The following is a 25,245-nucleotide window of genomic DNA, read 5'->3' as shown; positions in this document are numbered from 1 at the left end:
TTTAAGTATTTTTTACCTTATATGAAATCAAATATTTCATGACAACAAACTGGAAAACATTGAAATAACATTAATGTACCATAAATACATTTTAAAGGATACAAACTTTTCTGATGTGTTTCAAATAATAAGAATTAAAATGCGAGGGAATTTTAATACTTGATTTGATAACTTACGTTTGAATATTTTGTCCATTAAAGGGTTGGGGCTGCTGCTGCTGTTGTTGCTGCTGCTGGTTGGGTTTTGTTTCTTTAAGATAAATGCTTGAACCTTGAAGGAAAAATGTATTATTTTAAAGAATGAAATACACAAATTTTTGAGTTAGTTTCTAAGCTCATATATTTTTTAAATTTTGTTGACTTTGAAATATTTATGGTGCTAAAGATTCAGTGTCTATAAATGTTTTAACTTTTTTATTAGATATAAAGAACTGTACTTTTAACACACTTACTAAAGAATAAATGCATTTTTTTAACAAATAAGATGTGGCAAAACTTGTCCTCTTACATTTTTATTATAATTATTGTTGTTTAAACATACCAACAAAGTGCAATGTCTTTGTGATACACAAAGTACTTGTTATCTCACCATCATATGTTTATCAAAAAATAAATGTAGTCTAAAAAGTAATCACATAATTTAAAGCACTACATTTATAATAAATCAAAATAATAGAAAATACAAACAAATTTTTAATATAAACCTTATGATATCATTTAAAGACTACCCAAAATAACAAACTAAGTCATATAAACCAGTACAATCAAGATAATAAATACTGCTGTTTGTTTTTGCTATGGAAGACGTTTGTACATACTAACCTCTTTGGGAGAAGCTTTCACAAGAATGTCATTAGCCTCTTTCCCAGATAATTCAGCAAACACATTATTTTCAGGATTACTAAAAAATAGTTTTTAAAGTTTGTTTGCAATCCTCGTCAATCTTGTCCTGGCAGGAATGTGATTCTCCTATGTGTTTTCATCTGTAAGAAACATTTTATCCGTAAGAAAACTAAACAAAACTGATGTGATGATATATTATTTCTAAATATAATTGCTAATACATTAATTCCCAAAGTGTCTACTGCATTACAAACATATGTGGTTTTAATTGAAGATTTGATATGACATTTAATTTTTAATTTACTTTGCAGTAAGTCCTTGTAAATACACCCTTAACTAATTTATTTGTATTTATTACAATAATAACATTTCTTACTGGTTCTGATTCTGGCCTAAACAATCAAAACACCAACAGTGATTAATCAAAAAGAGAATGAGAATTCTTCGAATTTAAAATAAATGTAATAATATCCAAGTAAAAATTAGAAAAATGATAATTGATCTTTTGTTGTATCAAAAGGTATATTCATGCATAAAAACTTACTTGAGCTCATACTGTCATAATAGAAACCATTTTTATCATCCATTTTCAAAGCTTTTCTAATCTTGGCAGCAGCAGCAGGCCTGGTGTAGAAGAACAGTACTGGCATTTGTCTTCCAAAATGAATAAGCACTTTGATTATTTCATTGTACAAAATCTTCAATTCTACAGACTGGTCTGTAATCAAAACAAAACAAATATCACTGTTTATATGGTAAATGGTCTTTCATAACCATGTACTTAAAAGAAAACCTTCAAATGATGTTGCAACCTGGCCACTGTTCATTAACAAAAAATTGTATACTTAAGGTTCATGAGACCCTAAGTTAAGAATTAGTAAAGATTGTTGTTGGAAAGGGTTTCATCTACATATATCCATTTTATATAATGAGTATCATAATTAACCATGTACCTAGAATTAACACGTTTAGCTGCCAACCCGAAAAATACGTTTTAGCGCTAAAGCGCCAAATTTTTAAAAGATAAATTGTTGTAACCTTTTGTTATTTTTCTCTTCTTTGGTTACTAATAAACATGATTTTATGATTTATGTATATTTATTACGTTTATAAAAGCGTCGTGCACATTGGCCCGACAGAGCTTTTTACAAGGCGATATATCACATAAATCATTTGCCGTCTGGCCTATACGCCCGAACGCCTGATTCAGGGATATTCCGTTTTGTTGATGTGCAGCCTGAATAATTCCCGCGCGCTTTAGTTCTCTGTCTGCAATTGCATCAGCTTATTTCTAACCCGCCTTTTCCACATAGCTGAGTGCTAATTGACGTGTTTTGTTACTGGAATCCTACATTGTGTTTTTTTATAAGTAATGTTTCGATAGTTGTGTGCGTGTATACTATTGATCGGTAAAAATGAGTGGCGATAATCTTCTTACGGATGAAATCGAACGTATGATTGAGAATCCGTCTTCCCCAGGTGATTTGTTTGCAGAAATAAGTGATGATGACAGTGTGGAGTCAATGGTGGTTAGTGATATACTGGATGACACTGATAGCGACCTAGACTTTATTCCTGGTAACTGATTAAGAATATTACTCTGATGACAATCAAGAATCAAACGTGGAACTTAATTCTACTGATGCTAATGGAACAGTTACAGATATCACAGGTACTTCTTTGATTTCTACAAACGCCAAGGACAATGATTTGGGCTGGGAAATGTTTGAGGGTAAGCAGAAAACGTTTCAGTTCACTCAGACAACAAAATTTAATTTTTGTTTACCGAACAACAGAAAACCAATAGATTTTTTTTCGTCATTACTTGACAGATGAAGTAGTTGAACTTATGGTTGTAGAAACTAATCATAATGCAAATGAAGTAATTTTAAAGCTGCGACTAAGTCGTAAGAGTAGGCTAAAAGACTGGAAAAATACCAATCATGGGGAAATGAAACAATTTATTGGCCTTCTTTTATATATGGGTTTAGTAGGACTTCCAAGAATCAGTGATTATTGGTCAAAAAATCCTTTGTATAAATTCTCAGTTTTGCCCGAAAAATAATGAGTAGAAACAGGTTTCAGTTACTCTTACGTTTCTGGCATTTTAACGGTAATGAAAACCTCAAAAGAGATGGGCGAATTGGTAAAATAAAACCTCTGCTTCTAGCACTAAACAATTTATTCTTCACTTTGAAAGTAGCAGAGCAAGATTTAGTTATTGATGAAACTATGGTGCCGTTTCGTGGTAGACTAGGTTTCCGGCAGTATATTCCCGGAAAGGCCCACAAGTATGGGATAAAAATATTCAAGCTGTGTGATAAAACGGGTTATACTTATGCAGTAAAAGTATACATGGGGAAAGGTACTGTAGAAGTGACAAAAGACAGATCTGTTTGCGACTAAAGTGGTTACTGGAACTCATGACAAACTTTTTAAATAAAGGCCACAATTTATATATGGACAACTACTATACATCAGTAGAATTGGCTGATGCTTTGTTGTCAAACAAAACACATCTTGCTGGTACGGTGAGAAAAAGTCGTAAAGGTCTACCAAAAAACCTTTTAAAACAAAAACTTAGGAAAGGTGAAATGGTTTGCTCCGAAAATAAAGATGGTGTAGTTGTTACCAAGTGGAAAGACAAAAGGGAGGTACACATGCTTTCCCACATTCCATAGGCCGGAGTACGTCGTCCTTGACCAAAAGAAGTTGGAGGGCCAAATGTAATGAAGCCATTAGTCATCGTTGACTACAATAAGGCGAAGGTTGGGATAGACGTATCCGATCAAATGTCATCATATAACACTGCAGTACGGAAGACAATGCGTTGGTTCCACAAACTAGCTGAAGAACTTCTTCTTGGAACTGCAGTGGTAAATAGATGGTTTGGCCTACAATAATTTTCTTAACCACACTACATCTCATAATAAAAAAAAACAAAACTTAGTCTCTATCACTAAGTTTAGAGAGGAATTGGCCTGTTCCTTGATGAACGTGCAGGAAGAGCCACGCTTTCCAAATGTGACCACTACAGGGCACCACTACCTGACGTCATCTGCTTTTGTTGGTGGAGGAGTACAAAAACGCCGACAAAGAAAGGTGTGCAAGTTGTGCTACAAAAATGTATCAGAGGAAAAAGGACGTAAGGTAGCAAAAAATTTGACACAAGTAACTACGTTTTGCAGTGAATGTCCAGAAAAAACCATTTTTGTGTGAAACATGCTTCAAAATTATACACAAATAGTATATCTTCATTCATCTTTTCTATAGGGTAAATTTTGTATTTACTTATTTTTCTTTACTTATAAGATTGAATTATTTGAATAGTAAGGAAAGTAAAAAATATGAAAATAAATAAGATACAACTTTTTTATTTACTACATTTACTTTTTGTGAAACTTATGAAATAAATCTCTTTTTACTGTAAAATAAACAAATCATATATTTTATTCTTCCTGGTAGCAATAATCAGGCTAAAACCTTATTATTTTATATTCTAACACCGATAAAAATACCCGTCGGGCAATGTGGCCCGACAAAAATGTCCAATGTAGCAATCTCATTCATATCACTAATAACAAAAATAAACACAACAAACGTTCTGTTAGTAGCAGAACTCTTCATAGTTCAATCAGTTTCAGTTTGAGTCGTCAAGGTGCAGCACAGGCACGAAGGTAATCAAAATGGCGGGTACCGTCATTGTTATGCTGTCGGGCCACTTTACCCGACGTGCAATCTCTTAAAGATGTAGAGCGTCGGTCCATTTGGCCCGACGTGGCAGCTAACGTGTTAATCTGGCATTTGGTATGCTGCATTGATTCATCCATGCTCCATTTCAATTCATTGTTATTCTATCTTTATTTCAATCTCATTATGCCATTCCTATTAGTCCATTAGTATAATGTGCTTATCTACATCCAGAAATGATAAGTAAAAGACAATATTTGTATTCTGCAAAATACGTATTTTTATATTCAGGGTGACCATCCAAAAACGGTATGTTTCTTACTCTATTTTTGGCCCTCAGACTTGCAGATGATAGTTTAATGAATTTTCATATTCCATACTTGTAGAAAAAGTAAATAAATATTGTGTGATTGTAAAAAGAATCACATGGAAGAAAAAATCAAACTTCTCATTAAAATGATGTTTAGTTAAGGGTTCTTTTATTTTTTTGCTTTCCTCCGCAATCATTTATTGGATCAAATTCAAAATTTTTACAGATATTTTATATTTGTTGCACATTTATTTACTTGTGTTTTTAAGTTATTATTTTATATTGATTTCAGTGAATTTAATTTGTGATTAATCATATACCAGTAGTAGGTTACAATTGATATAGAAATAACAAAAATATTCTAAAGCTGAATAAACTAAGCTTATCGGTTAATATTTTACAAGTGTCAAACTACTTTTTCCAGTCCAATGTAGTTGCTTGAGAATGTTATGTTGATCACAGAAAGTATTTCTCGAAAGTAATTTCACTGCTTCTGGTTATTTAATGGTCGATTCTATTTCCGTCAATTCCAAACGAGAGACAACAGAGAAGAGGGGGATAAGGCTACTATGTTATGCGGATGACCTAGTGCTTATGATTAAAGGGAAAAACACTGGCAGGCTGGAACGCCAATTACAAACAGAACTGAACTTCATAAGCAACTGGTGTCATGGGGAAGGTCTGCGGATCAACCCATCAAAAACAAACATGATTACCTTTACCAGGAAAAGGAAATTCCAGCTAGCTAAAACCGGTCCTGGAGGGAATCAGCATAAACCAAACAAAAGAAGTGAAGTATCTGGGTTTAATCTTGGATGAGAAGCTCACTTGGAACTCCCATATTAGAAACAAGATATCCAAAGCAATAATGGCCCTTGGGGCCTGTAAGAGACTCTTTGGATTTAAATGGGGACTTAAACCCAAAATGATTTATTGGATTTACGAAACCATAGTGAAACCAATGGTCACATATGCTGCTTTAGTATGGTGGCCGAAGGTCGAACAAACAACAGCTGCAAAAAGGCTACAGAGTCTTCAGAGGTTAGCTTGCTTAAGCATCACGGGAGCAATGAGCTCCTGCCCAACACTAGCAATGGAAGCGGTTCTGGGTTATACTCCTCTTGGCCAGGAAGTGATGAGAACAGCTGCGATGAGCGCAATGAAGCTTCTAGGGACAAAGGTAATAAATGTTACCTCCCTAGAAGGCCATATGAAGATATTGGAAAATTTCCCTGAGGCTGAAATGCTAACCAAAGTATCTGATACTATGGTTAAGAAATACTCCTTTGAAAAACCATACACGGTCTCTATCGGAAGTAGGGAGGAATGGATTAAAAGGGAGGCCTACCCAAAAAAAGGAGTCCTGAAGTTTTACACCGATGGTTCACTCCTAGACTCAAGGGCAGGATATGGAATACATGGACCTGGAGTTGACATGGCTGTGCCCCTGGGAAGACATGCCTCAGTTTTTCAGGCGGAGGTCATGGCAATAGATTCATGTTCTAGAAGACTCACACAGTTGGGGACTAAAGGATTATCATACCTTATACTCTCTGATAGTCAGGCTGCACTGAAGGCACTGGATACCTGTTCGATTGATTCGAAAGCGGTCTGGGAATGCAGGAAGGCCCTAGCAGAGCTAGCAACAAGTAATAGAGTAACACTCGGATGGGTGCCGGGTCATGAAGGAATTCATGGAAACGAAAAAGCGGACATCCTCGCCAAAAAGGGAGCTGAATCCATATTGGTGGGGCCAGAGCCAGGATGTGGAATATCCTTCTCCAGCATTAAAGCTCTGGTTAAAGATTGGGAAAAGAGGACAAGATATAAGAATTGGAGCAGAGCCTCGGGTTTAAGAATATCCAAAATGTTTATCTCTCCTTATGCAAAAGGATGGACAGCTCTCCTAGACCAGAATAAGGAGGATATAAGACTGATATTAGGAATGTTGACAGGACATGGCCCTCTGAGAAAGCACCTTTTGAAGGTAGGCCTTAGTCGGAGCAGCGAATGTAGACTCTGTGGAGAGGAGGAGGAGTCAGCGGAGCACATTTGGTTGGATTGTCCTGCCATCGTAGAGACTAGGAAAAGATACCTGGGAGCATACCTCCTCAGCCCCAAGGACATCAAAGAACAGGAGCCCTTAAATCTGATTGGTTTTTGCAAAAGCCTCGGTTTTTGAGGGCACAAATAAAAGTAAGGGAGGCGCAAAGGTCCTTTTAGGACTAAGTGCGGGGACAAAGTGTCCTCTTCCCTCAGAAGGAAAAAAAAAAAAAAAAACGAGAGACAAATTTTATATCAACGAGCTGTTAATTTTAATTTGCAATAAAAATAGGGACTAAGCAAAGTAGCTATGACAAGACAACTTGTTCTAATTAAAATCGACTTACCCAGACAATACTACAGTGGAACCTCGATAAGTCGGATTAATCGGGGCCGCGGCCGATCCGGGTTAATGAAAATCTGGGTTAGCTGGAGAATTAGGTAAAAATTAATAAAATAACGGTATACTTACAGAAAAACTCCATTATAATTGTAAAAACATCAAACATATGCACTTTTAATTATTATTAATCCTTACAGTACATTTATAACTGTTTCATTTCCTGGTAAAAAACTCAGTCAGCTTTGGTTGTGCCAATGTCGTCTGCCGCTTGCGTGCTGTGCGATCCCGCAGTCTCTTCAACATGAGCAATTCAGCCGGCGATGTTTCTGCCTGCCGCTCGAAATAAATCATTAATTCGTTTAGTTTGGTCACTGCATCTCCATGACTCATCACTGGATCTTCAATGTTCCCGTCTGCCTCCTCAGCGTCTGATTCATTAGTATCAGGTAAAAACGACGCGATCACTTCCTCGTCAGTAAGTGGCTCATAGCCTCCGTTACTGTCTGCCCCTAACCACAATGTCATTTTCATCGACTTCAGAGCAGCCATCAATACTTTGGAACATATCCAAAAGTTCTTGGGGCTGGACATCGTCTGGAGAGTCATTTTCCATATTACAGTTCCCCACTGGTTGAATTATATTTTAGGGCAAGTCGCATACACCCTTCCACAGTCTTTTCCAAGATTTAATTAAGCTGATTCTAGTCACTTATTCCCAAGATTCTGCAATCATGTACATTAAATGTTTTGAGAATTTCAACTACAACCACCGTGTTCTCCTTCATTGTCAATGATTGTGCTTGATTTTCTCGAGAACCCCCTGGTCCATGGGCTGTAATAGCGCTGTTACATTAGGCGGCAAAAACTTGACGGTAATGTCCCCACTGACCAGCACATCTGCAGACGGATGTGAAGGAGCATTATCAATTAGTAGGACAGCTTTAATTGGCAACCCACAATCTTTTAAATATTTCGTCACATCTGGCACAAAACAATAAAAAAAACCAGTTTTTTAAAAGTGTTGCTGTCCATCCATGCACTTCTTTGAGACTTGTAGACAACTGGTAGAGAATCCTGATTTACGTTTTTTTCAGTGCTCGCGGATTTTTTGCTTTTCCTATTAAGAGTAGAGGAAATTTATGCTTCCCTGAAGCATTGCTACAGGCCATTATTGTCAATCGGTCTTTGCTTTTTTTGTATCCCTTTGAGACTTTTTCAGTTTTTGAGGCCAAAGTTTTGCTCGGCAACACTCTGTAAAACAGACCCGTCTCATCGGCGTTATATATTTGATCTGCCGTTAAATTTTCTTCTTTAACAAAATCCAAAAACTTGTTTTTATAGTCATCAGCAGTGCTGTTGTTCCCAAATAGACTTTCTCCTGTGATAGATAGTTGGCAAATACCATGCCGCTTTTTTCACCTATCCAACCATCCTTGACTCGCAGTAAAATTTGGTTCACAATCAGGCAACTCTTTATTTAGCTTGATTGCCTTTTCTTGAATGATAGGCCCAGACACTGGCAAACCACGTTCCCTTTCCGCACAAAACCAAACATATAAAGTGTTGTCAAGAGTCTCGTTTTTAGCTTTGCACCGATTACCCAAACTGTCTTTTGTTATCATCTTGAAACAAAATTCTTCGATTTTTGTCCTATTTTTTTCCAATCCGATACTGTAGATGTACCGACACCATAAGACGCTCCAATTCACCTTTATCAATCCTACCTAATGCCTCTAGTCTCTTTTCCATTGTCACTACAACATTTTTACGCTTTGTTGCCATCGCGTAGATAAAAACAAAACTGTTTTCCAATCCGATACTGTAGATGTACCGACACCATAAGACGCTCCAATTCACCTTTATCAATCCTACCTAATGCCTCTAGTCTCTTTTCCATTGTCACTACAACATTTTTACGCTTTGTTGCCATCGCGTAGATAAAAACAAACGCACAACACAAATGAAGCACACTATCTGAAGCACGATTGTAGAACAGAAGCAAACAATACAGTACACTACACACACAACACGGGCACAAGCGAGCGGAGCGAGGTAGGAATGGTACTGAGGGGCCAGGCGTGGCAGTAGCGTGGGAGAGGATTTGGGGAAATACGCGTCTGTCATTGTTTCCGAGAATCCGAGACAATGACCGCCACTCGGCCCGCCGTGTGCCATGAGTCACACACTCACTGTTGTACAGTCCCATCAAATACTGATGCAACATCGATTCACGAATACTATACCACTAAAAAATATTACGTTTTTATTATTGAAATGTTTTGTCTGATTTTTTATTTTTTAATTGAAAATCGGTCTGGGTTAGCCGGACTTCCGGATTAACGGGGGCCGACTTATCGGGGTTGTACTGTACTGAACTTAGAAAAAGTTAGGTGACACCACACAGCAGGAGACGTGTACTCATGAATATCTCCTTGTTAAGTTAGCATATACTTTTGTTGCCAGTGTACATTACGGTTATTGGTTACAACAATTATTAGTAGTAGCTCAAATGTGTTTGTTACAAGAACATAAACTTGTTATCATAAACAATTACTTTATCCATACACGTTTCAATTCGTCTTTAATGAGAATGCATGTGCAATTAATGGCTTTCTCATGAAGTCCATGCAGGGTCAGGAAAATGTTTATTTTAGACTTATTAGTTATTATATATGAATATAAACATTAAATAATGCTTGTATTAATAAATATTAATCAATATGTACTCACCAGAATTTAAAACTGGTACAGTAACTTTAAGGCCATGAGGAGTAATAAGAACCTTATCTTTGGGAACAACCTTGTAGGAGCCTATCCTGACTGTACGGCACTGCAAGAACGTCTTCTCATCAGCACTGGCATTGTCTAGTGCCAATTCCATATCACCGCCACCTCCTAAAACATTTCATATTTAGAATGTACAAACATCTCTCATTGTACTTTTACGGACTAATAATTATTGTTTGCATAGCAGGGCTTCAATATACACGACTAAAAGCAAACTTTTTAAGGCTATTAAGACCTCTCTTGCAAAGCTCTGGACACAGGTTTCAAGAAGTAGTTCACTACACTCAAAAATAGATGTTAATGTTGCTAAAAACCCGTCATGTAATAGTCATGGGCTTTTATAAATTAAACCCCATTTAAGATTTTTCTTTTATACGTATTCCCTTAAATTCACAATAAGACAATCTTCCCTTTTTCATAAATCCAGCGCGATCATACCATTAACGTTTAGACTTAAATAGTTTCATGCACTTTCTATTTTGACCATGCTTGTTTGTTCATTCAAAAACCAAACATGATATTTTGTGAACAAAATTAACTGAAATTTCCCTTGTACATTTTGACCGGTCAATTTAAAAACAAAATCTAAAGAAAATTAGATAAAAGTATTGACAGTACAGCTATGCACATATCACGAAGTTTAAAAACACTCAAAATACATTGTAAGGGTACTAAAGCTTGGGTAACATTATAAGGGTGACAGATTGCATCCCTTATCAATGAAAATTTACTTAAAACACATAAAAAATGTGAAATTGCATATATGGTTTGATAAATAACTCCAATAGCTCGTTCAATTAATAGATATGTGCTAAAAAAAACACTGAAAATGGAAAGAGTAATATGTGACCAGTAATGAGACTGCAATGGCTCACTTTTGCTAATAGAAATGCACATATATAAATCAAAGTTCTAGGTTCTATATTGGGTCCTCTGCTTTTCCTATATGATATAAAAGAAATGCCACAGTACGTAGATGATCTGAACAAGGTAAACTGTGCTTATATGCTGATGATTTCCAATCTTAAAACATCTGGAAAACCCACAAATTAAATAAAAGTTACTTCTTTTATATCAACGAACATTATATACATTTTTATAGGTAATCAATTTATTTCTTAATATGGTTGACCAAATTGTATATCTTTCTGTACAGAACAAAACAGACATAAATTACATCCATGACTTGTAGTGGAATCCTAAAAAAGCGTAGGTAACTCTGATAATTCTACATTTATAACATGTTCAGTCTGTAAAATAACATTTCATAAAAAGCTCACATATATAGGTTCATGTTTTTCTACACACATCATCAATATACTGAAAATGAACCAAGGCCAAAATCAAACAAACTCCAAAATGTTATTTCTATAATGTGGTTTTGCATTCTTCTGAGTATGTTAATGTACAATGTTTTTAAATATGATATGTAGAAGTAAAGTTAAAGATTGTATTACACTTTTTTAATATTTGCAGAATTTTCTCAACAGGAGCATTTAGAATCTGTTAACACATTTAAAGTAAGGTTAAAGGGAGAGAGTACATGAGTTGAGAGAGTTTTACCTAATCTTGCATGGCTGGTATGTCTTAAACAGACTCATTTTATATCATGTATTGTTAATGTTGGAATGCCTGTAACAACTCAAATCCTATTTGAACAAGTGGGGTTTTTCAGACTAACTATGTGTTTCAATAGTTTAGTGGATGAAATATAGGCAACTCATTTATGGAATTAGTTAACCATTTCAGGAGGGAGAATAATTGATTTTTATACTAAATGTATTTATAGTTTACAACATAGTGACGTTGATATTCACAAACTGGCATATTCACAAAAAAGTAAGATGTAAAACTATTAAGTTTCTTAAGAAAATGTATACATAAATTATAAATTGTAATAAAACAAAAATGCCTAAAGGGTCATATTTTTAAAATGCAAAAAACGAGACAATCTTGATAATCAATTATAATATCAAAGAAAGTAAAACAAAGACATAAAACTACAGTAAGCTCCCTCTTAATCCCCTTGGATCAACCACCTGTTTGATTAACCCTTTTAACCCCGACGTCCGTACTATACGGACGTCGTAAAAATGGCGTCAACTCCCGACGTCCGTATAGTGCGGACGTGTACTTTTTATTACTTTACTGGCCACCTATTTCACCAAATGCTTTGAAATTTCACAGACTTGTGCACAAAGATATTTTGCATCGAAATATATTAGTTTGTAATGGTTTGACTTCGTATTTTGTCAGTCTGTGATTGTGCAATTGCAGTTCGTCTCGACTGACTGCTCACGCTTGTTGCAGACAGCTGTATATCACGTATATCAGCTGTTCTTCACAGTTTTAGGTTAAAGCAGTGTAAAGTACGGCAGTTAAAGTTTAGTTTATTATTTGTTTGATTTCAAAATGAGTAAAAAGACATCGTTCAAAGTCTCCCGTAAGTGAAAATACACTAATTAGTAACCTAGTTGCAAATGGTGTGGATGTGATTAGTGATGACGATTTGAGTGATGGATATCTTGAAAATTTACATTTTGTAGTGATGTAAATATTGTTTTAAAACTTTTTTTAAATTTATATTATGAACAGTTTTAGTTATTTTGTCAGAAATAACTTTGGTTTTATGTTTATTTTAAGTACAGTGAATTTTAGAGGTCTTGTTACGTTGCCTTGCCCAAAAATAGCAAAAAGAAAAATTTACACGGCTTTACAAAAATTGATGTTACTCCACTTGTAAATCAGGTAGGCCTATAATTTTTGTTTCCTTTTATTAAGGATTAAATATATCATAAAGTAAATGGGTATTTTTGTGTCAAATATTTTTTATCTATATGGTTTCCATGATCAAACTTGAAATTTTTTCATTTTTATTTATTTTTTATATATTCATATGTATGTAAAAAAAATTACTTTAAAAATAATAATTTTTATTTGTATATTTCTGTAAGCTAAATGTATAAAGAAGTAAAACAAAAAAAGAATTACCTAAATATCTTAAAAAATAACTGAGTTATGAATTTTTTACAAAATCCTTACATTTTGTCTGAAAATGGCTTGGGATTTCTGGCACATCACTTGATTTAATGGCCGGGGTTAAAAGGGTTAACCGGCCCCTTCCAGGAAGATTTCACCAGACTTGACTTCTGCAGCATCAACGATGATGGACTGTTGATAAGAACAGAAAACACCACACGCCTCTTGTTTTGAAACAAATTAGTATTTTGTTACTACCTTTTACGAGTTTCAGTACTTTTAAAAGTGAGTGACAACTAGAGTGGGTGAGAAAATTACTATTACTATACTGTATTTTTTTATCAATTAATTGATAATGTATTTCTACATGATCAAATAAATTACTGCAGTAGTTTTTTTTAACCTTTCTGAATTTGTGTTATAGGCTTTTTTTGGTTCCACTGACTTATAGGTTATCTTACTTACCAGTCCCTACCATAGTCGGTTGAGAGGGAAGCTACCGCGTGTAAAGTATCAGGAAAAATATCCAGTTTATCAATAATGTTATAGCAAAAATGTCCAGACGTTATACAAATTTAATGAAACAAAAAACACAAAGGAAAAAAGGACACCAGAAAGAATTAGAATAAAACACAATTATTTGATAATGCATAACAATGAGTACTCATTTGGAAAGTAAACAACATCATGAAATATGTTATGCCTCCACTGCTGGCAGATCAATAAGTTGACACCAGCTTCATTTTAGAAATGGGACTATACTAATGTGGATTTACCTAACCAAAATAAACAATCACCGTGGAGACAGACAGAATAAGGCTATAAAAAATGACAGGAAGATTGAAAGATATGTAAAACAAAAGCATACCAAATTTACATAATATGAAGAAGTTTCAGTTAAAAATGGTGAAACATTTAACTGTGGAAAATTTATGAAAGTCATGCTCAAGGCTACCACCCTTTCTATTGACTGATGAACTCAAAGATTAAAAGAAAAGGCTATTACAAAATAAATTTTCATTAATGACGTCATAAAGAACCTCAGTGCTCTTCCTGTAAAATTTGATTGGAAACACTTTTTTTTAACTTCAAAAGTGAATGATTTGGTTTTTAAAACTTGTGGAGATGTCTATTTTTGGTTTATAACCAAACTTCCGGCAAAACTACGTTTTGTTCTGAGGGGATGTAACTATGATCTCACCACTGACAGACTGTTTCTGCTCTGTAATCATCTCATCTGTGATGACCGGCTCTTTGTCGCAAGAGGATAGTTGACTGTTGGAATCGGAGTGGAAGTTTTCCTCCAGTGGTTGAGCGTGAGCGTGAGCGAGGCCGAGCAGCTCTTCATCGTCCGATATCGTCAAGCACACTGCAATAGTTTCTTCGGTTACACTTCACCCTCATTTAGTTTTAAATCTGCTGTTTTCTCACAAGGGAATTTGTAAAGACTGAATGATATGATGTATAAAAACCAACAAATTACATATCCCACCAAAGTGACTGTATATCTTCAAATTTGTACTTGTCTCGGTCTGAGTCAGTTACCTATTCGTTTTGAAAAAAAAAAACCTTGTTAGACAGATAAATTAAATTCCAGAAACAATTACATCTGTACTTTTCTCTCATAGTTATAACCTATTCACAAACTAATGTCAAGTTTGGATTTATTTTAGTGAAAACACCTGAGATTTAATGAAATTGTAGTGAAGTTTTTTTGTTAGAACTCTAGCAAATTACATGAGGCCATTTATAATTTTACTATTGTTTTGAAACTTTATTGATTGAATTGTGCTGACTGGAAATATTTATTTTTATTAATATTGTACTTCTGTATTATTTTTATTCAATACTATTTACAAATAGCAATTTTACAATGGCTTATCTTAAAACTTGAATTTTTTTAATTAATCTCTTATTGGTCTCTAGATAGACACTTAAGCCAAAAAAACTTACATAGCATTTAAGTTGTCTGATAAATATTTTTAAAATTCTAATTGAACCAATGTGAGATAATACAGCAAAATCTACAACAAAATAATGCATAAAGCCATTATGGTGGGATTTTCCAAAGTATGTTTTCTATTTTCTGAGCACACTTAATGATTTGAGCTACATTTAAAAGCAATATTGTTTAAAATTACAATGAACAGGGAAAAAATGTATATACGTTAAAATAAAAGTTTCATTTTTCTATTTCATAATGAAAACATCACATAAATTTTAAAAGATGCAAAGTAAAGAGAAATTTTTATATAAAACAACAGCAATACATACAACAATTTGCAAACATATACCTTATTATATAAGGATTTCGGTATTTATTAAAATCAGTACTTTTTTTAAAGGAGACTCAAGTTTTTAGATAATAACTACTACAATTTAAAATTTGTTGACGTTTGCATTTTAATTCATTTTAAGCTGGAATTTTAAGTTATTTTAAAGTTTCACCCTGTGTTTACATTACAGTATAGAGTATTATATTACTGAATTATACCGAGAAGTTTCATAACTCTACTCCAGGCCTAAACACAAGAAGAAGAAGTTTTTCTGGCCCAATTAGTTGGTTACATTGCTTGATTTGTAATTATTAATATGTAACTCTTATTATAAGTTACAGCAGCATGGAGTTTATTTTATAAAAATTTGAGAGGGATAAACAAAAACATAGTACAGTTTCAAAATATGGAATATTTCCTTGTTAAAATACCAATTTCTTATTGTATCAGTATGCCAAGAGCCTGTTACAACATCTACTTCTACTAGACAGGGCAATAATAGGCTACTATCATGCTTCGAACTTTGAGAGGCTAAACAATTTCACAAGAAAACAACAAAATGCAAAATAACTTAAGATTTGCTACTCTTCTTAATTTGATTCCTTTTAGATCAGATGAAAAACTACTAAGAAAATGCATTTTTATTATTGTATGAAACCACCAAATTTGAAGGAATTTATACGGGTTATATATGTATATTAAAACAGTGAAAATTAATCTTTTGGAAGAATTTGTTACATTTTTATACCTGTTTATCCTGAAATAAGTGAAAATATGTGCTGGATTAGAATTAACAAGTAAAACGACCACGCCAAATTACAATTCTGTGTTTAACTTAAAAGTCAAACACTAACCAATGTGAATAGAACATGGATTCAGAGAAACATTATGTTTCTTTTCATGTAACAAAAATTTCAGAATGTCATATCTAAAAGACACAACCAATACAAAGAAAAGAATCGTGGAGACATGATTTAAATTATTCTTCCTTGAACATGTATCAAGGCTTTCTACGCAAAGTTCGACAAAAATACTGTATGGGTGAATTTGTAATACACATGTTGGGGTTAAGTTCTGATGATACACTCCAATTAAATTTTTTTAGTTCAATTTTATAAATTAGACTATAATAACAAAATTGCAATCAGTTGAGATTGTACATGCAGGGGAAATTGTTAGGTGAGTTGTAATATATGTGTAAGCCTTTGAAATAAAATTATAGATGACAATATTTTTGCTTAAAGAAATATCAGCTGAATAAATTGATGAAACCACGAGAATTTTCAAAATAAATTCTTCAGTTTATGAAAGATGAGAACAAATCTTTAATTAAAAAATTAAAAATAACTTCAGCACTCTGCTTGTGTGTATTTTAAGTATTAATCCAACAGTCTCTTAAATATTTAAATTTTCAGGCTAAAGCACATAACTCTTTATTCACCATATTATACTACAGTACAAAATTACACAGAAACAAATTAAATAAAATTTAAAAAAGAATTTGTAATACCATTTTTTCCCTGGCACTTAACAAAATTAATCAAGATTACTAGGGACTAAAATACAAAAGATCCTACATTGCGGAAACTTTCATACGTAAAGTAAGGCCAATACTTGTAATGTCTATAAACAAAATACTTTCTATTCTGTAACTATCTCCTACCAGAGAGAACTAATAATGTATAGTTATCTTCGTAGAAATTTTAAACAACAGACGTACTCTGGCTGAAAATAATTTTGTATATTTAAAAATCATTTAGTATATTTACCCTTTAAGTTAGGAAGGTTTTATTTTATAATTAGATAATGTTTGGAGTATAAACTATCCCTAATAAAGGTGGCTTTAACTTAAACAGAGTTTAAAAATATCTATAGATTTGTAACCAAACATTTTTATTTCAAACAACTGACTACTGTACAGATATCGAATCAAAGGAGTTTAAATTGTTAATCTCTTCACCTGGGGGATGTGTCTACCTGAGCCCTTTAAGATTTCTTCAAAAAAACAATTTTAGTGCAGGATGGCCAACATTGTTCCATGGTATTACAAGTCAACAAGGATGCTTAAGAATAAAATTAGTTATTTACAGTTTGTGTGAAACAACTATAAAATAATTACCAATATAAAAGACTTATCTAATGTTCCATATAAACACAGATGAGTTTCCCACCACTAACTCCTTTTACAAAACAAACAATAGATAACAGAAGGAAGATTCAACAGATATATGTTTCGATTGGGATGATACAAGTCTAATGTTACCTCATTGCAGTAAGTAAGTCTATGTTGATGTTAAAAATCAATAGTTTTATGGTCAACGGCAGTCCAGTAATACTAATAGTTAATTTACTTATTTTACAAGACGTGAAGAACTATAATAAGCATTGCAGTATTTCTGAGATTTCTTCATCTACAAGGGTTATTCCAAAAGTAAAGATTTTTTTCGCTGTAAGTATTTGAATTTCTTGCCAAGGACAAAACACTTCATGTGCGCTGACTCCTGGCAAGCGCTATGGGCGTTGTTACTGTTGCTGTGTGCTGTTTATAGCGTCAGTTCACAATGCTTAAGATAATTGATCAGTCTGCCGATAGTGAAGTAAGGGTAGTGATACGGTTTTTGTCGGCAAGAAACATTTCAGCAGCAGAAATTCATCAACAGATTACTGAAGTTTGCATAAGTGGTGTGAGCTTTTAATGAAGGACGGGAAAATGTCCATGATGAACCACGCTCTGGCCGAACATCAGTAATCTCAGATGATTTAGTCAATGCGGTTGACGATAAATTTGTGAAGATCGACTATTCACTATTTTAAATTTAGAAATGTAATTTCCAAATGTGGGTAGAACAACTTTGTACAAAATAGTGTCTGAACACTTGAATTTTTGAAAATTTAATGCCCGTTGGATTCCCAGGCTGCTTAATGAGTCCCTACGTATGAAATGAATGGCTTCTGCTCTTTCTTTTTTTGGAGCGATATCATAAGGAAGGTGATAAATGACATAGTGAGTCTTTTAACCCTTTCCACTCGTATGTCGGACATCGTCCGACATTGCTATTTTGCCGTTCCGCTCGGTATGTCGGACGCCATCCGACATTGCAGTGACGTCAGCTATACTTTATTTTTAGCCGGCCTACGATGTTTCCGATTGGTGCTTCGATCGCACATCATTCTCAGGAACTAATAAAATTACAGCTGAACTACGATTGGTCGGCTGCTGATTTATTTTGCTTTGTCATTGTAGTCACGTTTCCTAACCAATTTTCAGACGCGTTCGCATTAGTGACTCGATATGTCGTTACCAAGTACATCTTTTCTTTCTGATTCAGAAGTTATTGCTGAATTACTTAATTAAGGCAAGGATAATCAAATAAACATAAAAAAGCCAACAGTTTATCTGTCAGTATAACAAATATATGGGTGGCGTGGACCAAGCAGACCACTATATTGCTTCCTAAAAATTTTCCCGTAAATCTCTGAAGTAGTGGAGAAAGCTATTTTTTCTGGATGTTGGAAGTGGCAATAGCTTTCTCTTGTTCAACACGAATAAACAAAACCATGGAGAAAAAACAATTCAACACAGGAATTTCAGAGAAATCCTTATCACTGAACTTGTAGGCCATGTCCGTAACCCTATGAGTTTGAAGCGGGGTCGTCCTTCATCAGTAGAAAAAGAAGAAAGGCTAAACAAACAACCTCACTTTCTTGCAGCTCATCCAACAAAAAAAAACTAAAGACTGTGCTGTTTGTAGCAATAGAAAGGTGCCAGGAGGAAGAAAGGAAACACTTTACTATTGTAAAACCTGTTCAAAAAATCCTGGTCTTCATCCTGCAGAGTGTTTTGAACGATACCATACCATGCTAAAATATAAAACTTATTAGTGTAAGTATCAAATTTTATATCTCTATAATATAAATTAGAAATAAAATAAAATTATTATACAATATAATAATGTATATACTTTATTGACTTCCAGTTTGCTAAAAATGGGTTTTTACTGAAAATATGCTAAAATAAATACGAGCTGAGGGGGCAGACTAGTGAAAAAAATCTGAGTGGAAAGGGTTAAACTATACTGTTGCAGGGGACGAGGCATGGATATCTTACATAACCCCTGAGTCTAAATGTCAGTCAATGAAATGGCATCACCAGTCAAGGTTAAGGCAAAGCAGACAATGTCAATACGCAAGGTTATGGCGACCGTGTTTTCGGATAGTCATGGAGTATTGTTAGTTGACTTTATGGAAAGAGGGACAACAATCAATAAAAGCCGCCTACTACGATACCCTGACTAAACTTCAACGTGCAATCCAGAATAAGCAACGTTGTCTTTTGTCGTCTGGAGTGGTGCTGTTGCACGACAATGTCGAACTCAGCTCAGTCTCAGCTCAGCTGTCTTACAGTTCAGTGGTCTTTCTTGTTTTAACCTCAAAGTTTAAGTCATGTCTCTTTGCTCATCTTGTGGAGATGAATTACCACCCGATAATGACTATGTTAAATGTGCTGTTAGTAGTTGTAAGTTACATTACAATTGTGCGGGAGTTTGCTGAAAAATCGTGGCGACAGATGGGTAATGTTCGCCGTGATGTCTACTGTTGTGTTTTATGTAGGAATTTGAAGAAGGATTCTGGGAGCATTTCAGGTGGTACTTTTACAACTGATTTACAGGAACATTCAAATGTAAGTAAACAAAATATTCCAGAGAACTTTTTTCAGGATCTAGAGAAAAAAATTGAAAACATTGTCAGCAGTACTATTGAAAAGCATTTGAAATCCATTGGTGATAAATTTAATGAATTTGAAATATCTGTTGACTTTTGTTCTAAAAAAAATTGATGACTTTGTGGAAAAATTAGAGTTTTGTTGAAAATCGGATGAATGAAATTGAAAAACAAAACAACGACTTAGTAGCTAAAAACTTAAAGTTGGAAAAAGAAGTCGAACAAATAAAAATTCAGTTTGAGGAGTTACAGCAGTATGGGCGGAACAGCAACATCCAGATAGATGGTGTGCCTGAGTTACCAGGTGAAAATGTTTTGAACCTGGTAAATAATATGGCAATTGCTATCGATGAAACTATAGTTTTGAATCATGACATCCAGGCCGCACACAGACTGCCATCAAAAAATACACAAAAGCCTCGCCCTATTGTTGTTCAATTTAGTAACCGCCAGAAAACGGGACTGTGTTCTAAAGAAAGCAAAACAGTGCAAGTTAAAAAGTACAGTATTTGTGAGGGATGCACCAGAAACTATGGTGTATGTTAATGAACATCTAACTCCATACTTCAAAAAACTATTCTATGAATCAAGATTGGTAAAAGCTGAAAAAAACTATCAGTACCTATGGATATCAAACTCAAAAATATTCATGAGAAAGGACAGAGACTCGAATGCAGTAAAAATAGCCAGCATACAGGATTTGGAAAAATTGAGAAACGGTAATTGAGTAAATTGTCAACAGATGGACAGACAATCAAGTTTGGACAGAGCATTCTGGAAACTGGATTCTCGTGTTTGGTGCTTGTGTGGATTGACCAAAGGACAGATTCAAACATGTTCTTGTGTTGGTTAATGGTAACTTCAGTTAATGTAATCAGTGCCATCATTATTATTATATTTTTACTCTTATCTTCACCAACTACCAAGGTCCTTCAGCAAGCCATTTCATCACCTCAAGCAAAATTCTCTTATTGCCATGTTGTAGAAAATCAATATTCTTTTCTCACATATTGTTTTGTCTCCTTTGATAAGGATTCAGATTGTTGTTTTATTTTTATATTTAAATATTTCTTGCTTTGAGAAGCATCATTTTATTTTAATTTTATGCATTGTCTTTCTGATTCAAATAATTCATTTCCGTTTTAAGCTTAGAAGAAAAACTTGATGTTTATTTTGGTGTAACAGAATAATAATTTAGTTAGAAAAATTTGTTTGTATTCTTGATTTGTATTGTGTCAGACAATGTTTCTTAAATGTAAATGTAGCTGTTACTATATGCACATATACAATTTCAAGTAAGTAATTTTTTCTGTATATTTATTTGTATGTGTGTATGAAATCATTGTGGTTAAGTTACTAGTGTTTTATGTCTACTGTTGTATAACTGATTATGTTCTTGTTTTTAATGTAAAAAATGTTGTAAATTGTAAATAATGTCTAGTTCAACACTTTTAGAGAGCATTAATGATGTAAATCAATTTTATAGTGAGAAAAAAGGGTTTATTATTGTGGCACACAAATATTAGGAGTGTAAACAAAAATTTTGATTCATTTATTGCTTATTTAAATTGCTTGCAGGTAAAGCCTCAAGTAATTGTATTGTCTGAGGCTTGGTTGGTAAGTGAGAAAGAAGCTGTTTTATATAATATTAATAGTTATCAAATATTTTTCATCTTGCAACTCTGCTGTGAGAAGTAGTGGTGTCATTGTCTATATACATCAGTCTATAACCTCGGTTCTGTGTGAATGTGATATACCTGGTTGTGATGTGGTTTTGGTCTCATGTCGTTTAAATAATATTTCTTTTTATGTTCTTGGTTTATATCGTTGGCATATATCATTGGCAAGGGATGTCATTCATGATTTGACGTGCTCGTTATCAAAAATTAATTGTGATAATATCATATGTTTGGGTGACTTTAATATTAACATTAAGTTGGAAAATAGCCTTAGTGATGAATTTTTGGATTCAATGGCTAGTCTTGGGTTTCAACAACTTGTTGACTTAGATACGAGAGTGCAGGGTATTTCCTCCTCATGTATAGATCACATATGGTTTAGTTTCCAAGGTTTATGAAGCTCACAAAGTATCGGTGATTGAAACAAATGTAACTGACCACAGATCAGTGGCGTGCATAGTGGATTTCACTCACTTTGGAATTGCAGAAAGAAGAGTTCATTATGGATGTTTCATTGATTATAAAGGACTTGGCATTGATATTTTGGAGAGTGATTGGTCGGATATTTTGGAGATCACTGATGTTAATTTGGCATTTAATTTGTTTTATGATAAATTGTCTACTTTGATCGATAACAATAAATATACTAATACTGCAGAAAAAACTAATGTTAAATTTAAAATGTTAAAACCATGGATGAGTGTTGGATTATCTAAGGCTTTTTGCTATTAGAGATAAGTTATATAAATCATTTAAAAAATATCCCTGTACAAAAAAATAAGGAAAATTTTGATAAATTTCAATATAAATTATCAACATGGGTGAGACAAGCTAAAGAAAGATATTACATTAATAAGTTCCAAGAATACAGAAACAATTCAAAACAACTGTGGCATCTAGTCAATGGTATTATAAAAGGAAATTCATCAAGTAGTAGTAAAATAACATTACAGAACAATAATAATCTAATGACTGATAGTTGTGAAATTGCTAACTGTTTTTAACAATTATTTTGTTAATGTTCCTAATAACCTAGTTGATTCATTTCAATATATCACTGATGATATTAAGCACCTTTGTTTAACAAATTTTAAACCTTTTATTAACGAAAGTTCCTTATTTTTATTTCCCATTACACTGACAGAACTAAAAATACAAATTAAGTCTCTCTCGCTGAGTAAAAGTACTGGTGATGAATTGTTATCATCAAGGTTAATATTTAAAATGTCAGAAGAATTGTCTCCTGTACTTCTTAATCTATTTAATAAAAGTATTAGTTCAGGATGCTTTCCGGATGTGCTTAAGATTGCTACAGTAATACCTATATTTAAAAAAGGAGACAGGCTTTTCGTAGAAAATTATCGTCCAATTTCTTTACTTCCAGTTTTGTCAAAATTATTAGAAAAATTAGTTAAAGTTAGACTCATAAAGTTTTTAGAAATAAATAAATTTTTTTTCTAAAGTTCAATTTGGTTTTAGAGAGGGACTCAGTACAGAGCTGGCTTTGCAGCATTTTTTGAAAGATATATATAATGGTTTGAATAATATTTCTTGTAACAAAGTGGCTGGTTTATTTTTAGATGTAAGTAAAGCCTTTGATACCGTTAATCATGGGTTGCTGCTAAATAAATTGGAATCTGCTGGTATTCGAGGTGTCCCTTTGAATTGGTTTAAGACATACCTAACTGGTCGACAGCAATTCGTCAAAATAAACAGTAGCACCAGCTGCTTGGAAAGTCTACATTTTGGAGTCCCCCAGGGATCAGTTCTTGGGCCTATTTTGTTTTTAATCTTTGTTAATGACTTTTACTCTGGAAATTTCAATGGTAAGGTGACAGCATTTGCTGATGACACAGCATTTTCCTATAGTGCGTCAACAGTTGATGAATTATATTCAAGGATGCAGGATGACCTAAATAAAATATCTATATGGTTTGCTTGTAATAAATTATCCTTGAATGTATCAAAAACATTATATATGATTTTTTCTTTGTCCCAATCCGGCAACTTTGGCACAGCCTTAAGAATACATTCAATAAATTGCAGCAAGGATCTGTGTGATTGTGGCGTAATTAATAAATGTAGTCAGATTAAGTATCTGGGTTTGACTCTAGATGAAAAACTTATCGTGGAAACCTCATATAGGTTCTCTGAAAAAGTCTCTACGGTCATCACTTAGGGCATTTTTTCATTTGAAATCAGTTTGTCCTCCCTCAGTTATGAGACTGGCTTATTTTTCATTGATTAATTCTAGGCTGGAGTATGGATTGTCCATTGTGGGGTAGTTCATATGTTTCAAATTTATCTAGTCTAATAGTCCTTCAGAAAAAATTTATAAGATTGATATGTAATTCTAATATTAGAGAACATTCGTTTCCGCTTTTTGTTAGAAATTTTATTTTACCATTAAGATATTTATATGTTTTTTAAAGTTTTAGTAATTTTTTTCATACTAAGTGGTAACAGTGGACCCGTTATTGACAACTCTGGTTATTCTACTAGACTCAGTAATCAACAGTATTTGCGATTGCCTAAACCAAACTGTTCTTTGTTTCAAAAATGTTTTGTGTTTTTAAGTTATAAGTTTTTTAATTTAATTCCAAGTGAAATTAAAAATTAATAGATCTATATTTATTTTTAAAAAGAGGCTGAAGGTTTGGTTATTGAGTAGAAGTGTTAAAGATATTGAAAATTTATATTTAGTTGTTCAGTAAAAATATTTTGTTCTTATTTTATAAAATTGTAAATGTATGTTTTTATATTGAAGTTGAGTTGGATTTCTCTAATTAATGTGTGTTAATTTGATGGTTAAGAGTAATTTTAGTTTGTTTTATTATTATTTGTTTGTATTTTCATATTGTTATTATAGAACTTAAATTAAATTAAGAAGCTGATGATGGCTCCCACCCAAGTGCAAGATTATTTTCTTTTTGGGTTGGTATATTTTTTTCTCTGTAATCTGTATATTGTTGTATACTGTATTTACATGTATTTAAAAAAAGAGAAAAAATAAACGCATTTATTATTATTATTATTATTATTATTATATAACCCCATATTGCGAAAGAAGCCCAAAATCTAATCAAGAAATTTGGATGGGAATAGATGGACCCTCCACCGTATAATCCGGACTTAGCGCCAAGTGATTTCCATTTGTACCACTACCTAAAGGAGTTTCTTGGCAGCAAGCGCTTCAACACAGATGATGATGAAGTGAAAGAAAGCAGTTAACCCATTGGGGATCGTATTGTTTTGGCGCGCGGGCACGAATTAATTTACAGTCAGCGGCCGCACGACCTGCAATGGTGCGCCACAGTATCGCTCGCTATCGTACACTAGAAAATTCGGCTGTGAAGGTATTCGTTCAGATGGAACATGGGCCTGCTTGGGGTATCCGTGATGTAGTAACGATAACACGCGAGCAAGGTTCGGGGGTGACAGGGATGATGTCTGAATCATAGTCTAAAGCGGCTCGGGCGAAGCGATTACAACATCCGGGCCATTGTCTAAACTAAACCCGCCAACATATACGTCTGCGTCTTTTCGTTGTGTCACTAACCTCAAAAGTATTATA

General features: G+C 33.7%; 1 protein-coding gene across 1 annotated transcript; it reads right to left on the bottom strand.

Moving 5' to 3' along the window:
• Positions 1-1,309: 1,309 nt before the first annotated feature.
• Positions 1,310-14,397, bottom strand: LOC124372412. The gene is made up of 3 exons (XM_046830811.1): positions 14,196-14,397; positions 9,959-10,123; positions 1,310-1,560 (listed from the first exon to the last, which is right to left on the bottom strand). The coding sequence occupies exons 1-3, from the start codon at positions 14,224-14,226 to the stop codon at positions 1,325-1,327; spliced, it is 432 nt and encodes a 143-aa protein (XP_046686767.1). The 5' UTR covers positions 14,227-14,397; the 3' UTR covers positions 1,310-1,324.
• Positions 14,398-25,245: the final 10,848 nt, after the last annotated feature.

This window comes from Homalodisca vitripennis, unplaced genomic scaffold (assembly GCF_021130785.1).
Source record: "Homalodisca vitripennis isolate AUS2020 unplaced genomic scaffold, UT_GWSS_2.1 ScUCBcl_3149;HRSCAF=8494, whole genome shotgun sequence".
Classification (NCBI taxonomy): Eukaryota; Metazoa; Arthropoda; class Insecta; order Hemiptera; family Cicadellidae; genus Homalodisca; species Homalodisca vitripennis.
This window is presented reverse-complemented; position numbering and strand designations above follow the sequence as displayed.

Coding starts and splice junctions, on each gene's coding strand:
- LOC124372412 (XM_046830811.1), bottom strand. CDS start 14,226: ATGATTACAGAGCAGAAACAGTCTGTCAGTG. Junction 10,124..14,195: donor GCAGAAACAGTCTGTCAGTG/GTGAGATCATAG, acceptor GAAATGTTTTAG/GAGGTGGCGGTGATATGGAA. Junction 1,561..9,958: donor TGTACCAGTTTTAAATTCTG/GTGAGTACATAT, acceptor TTTTGATTACAG/ACCAGTCTGTAGAATTGAAG.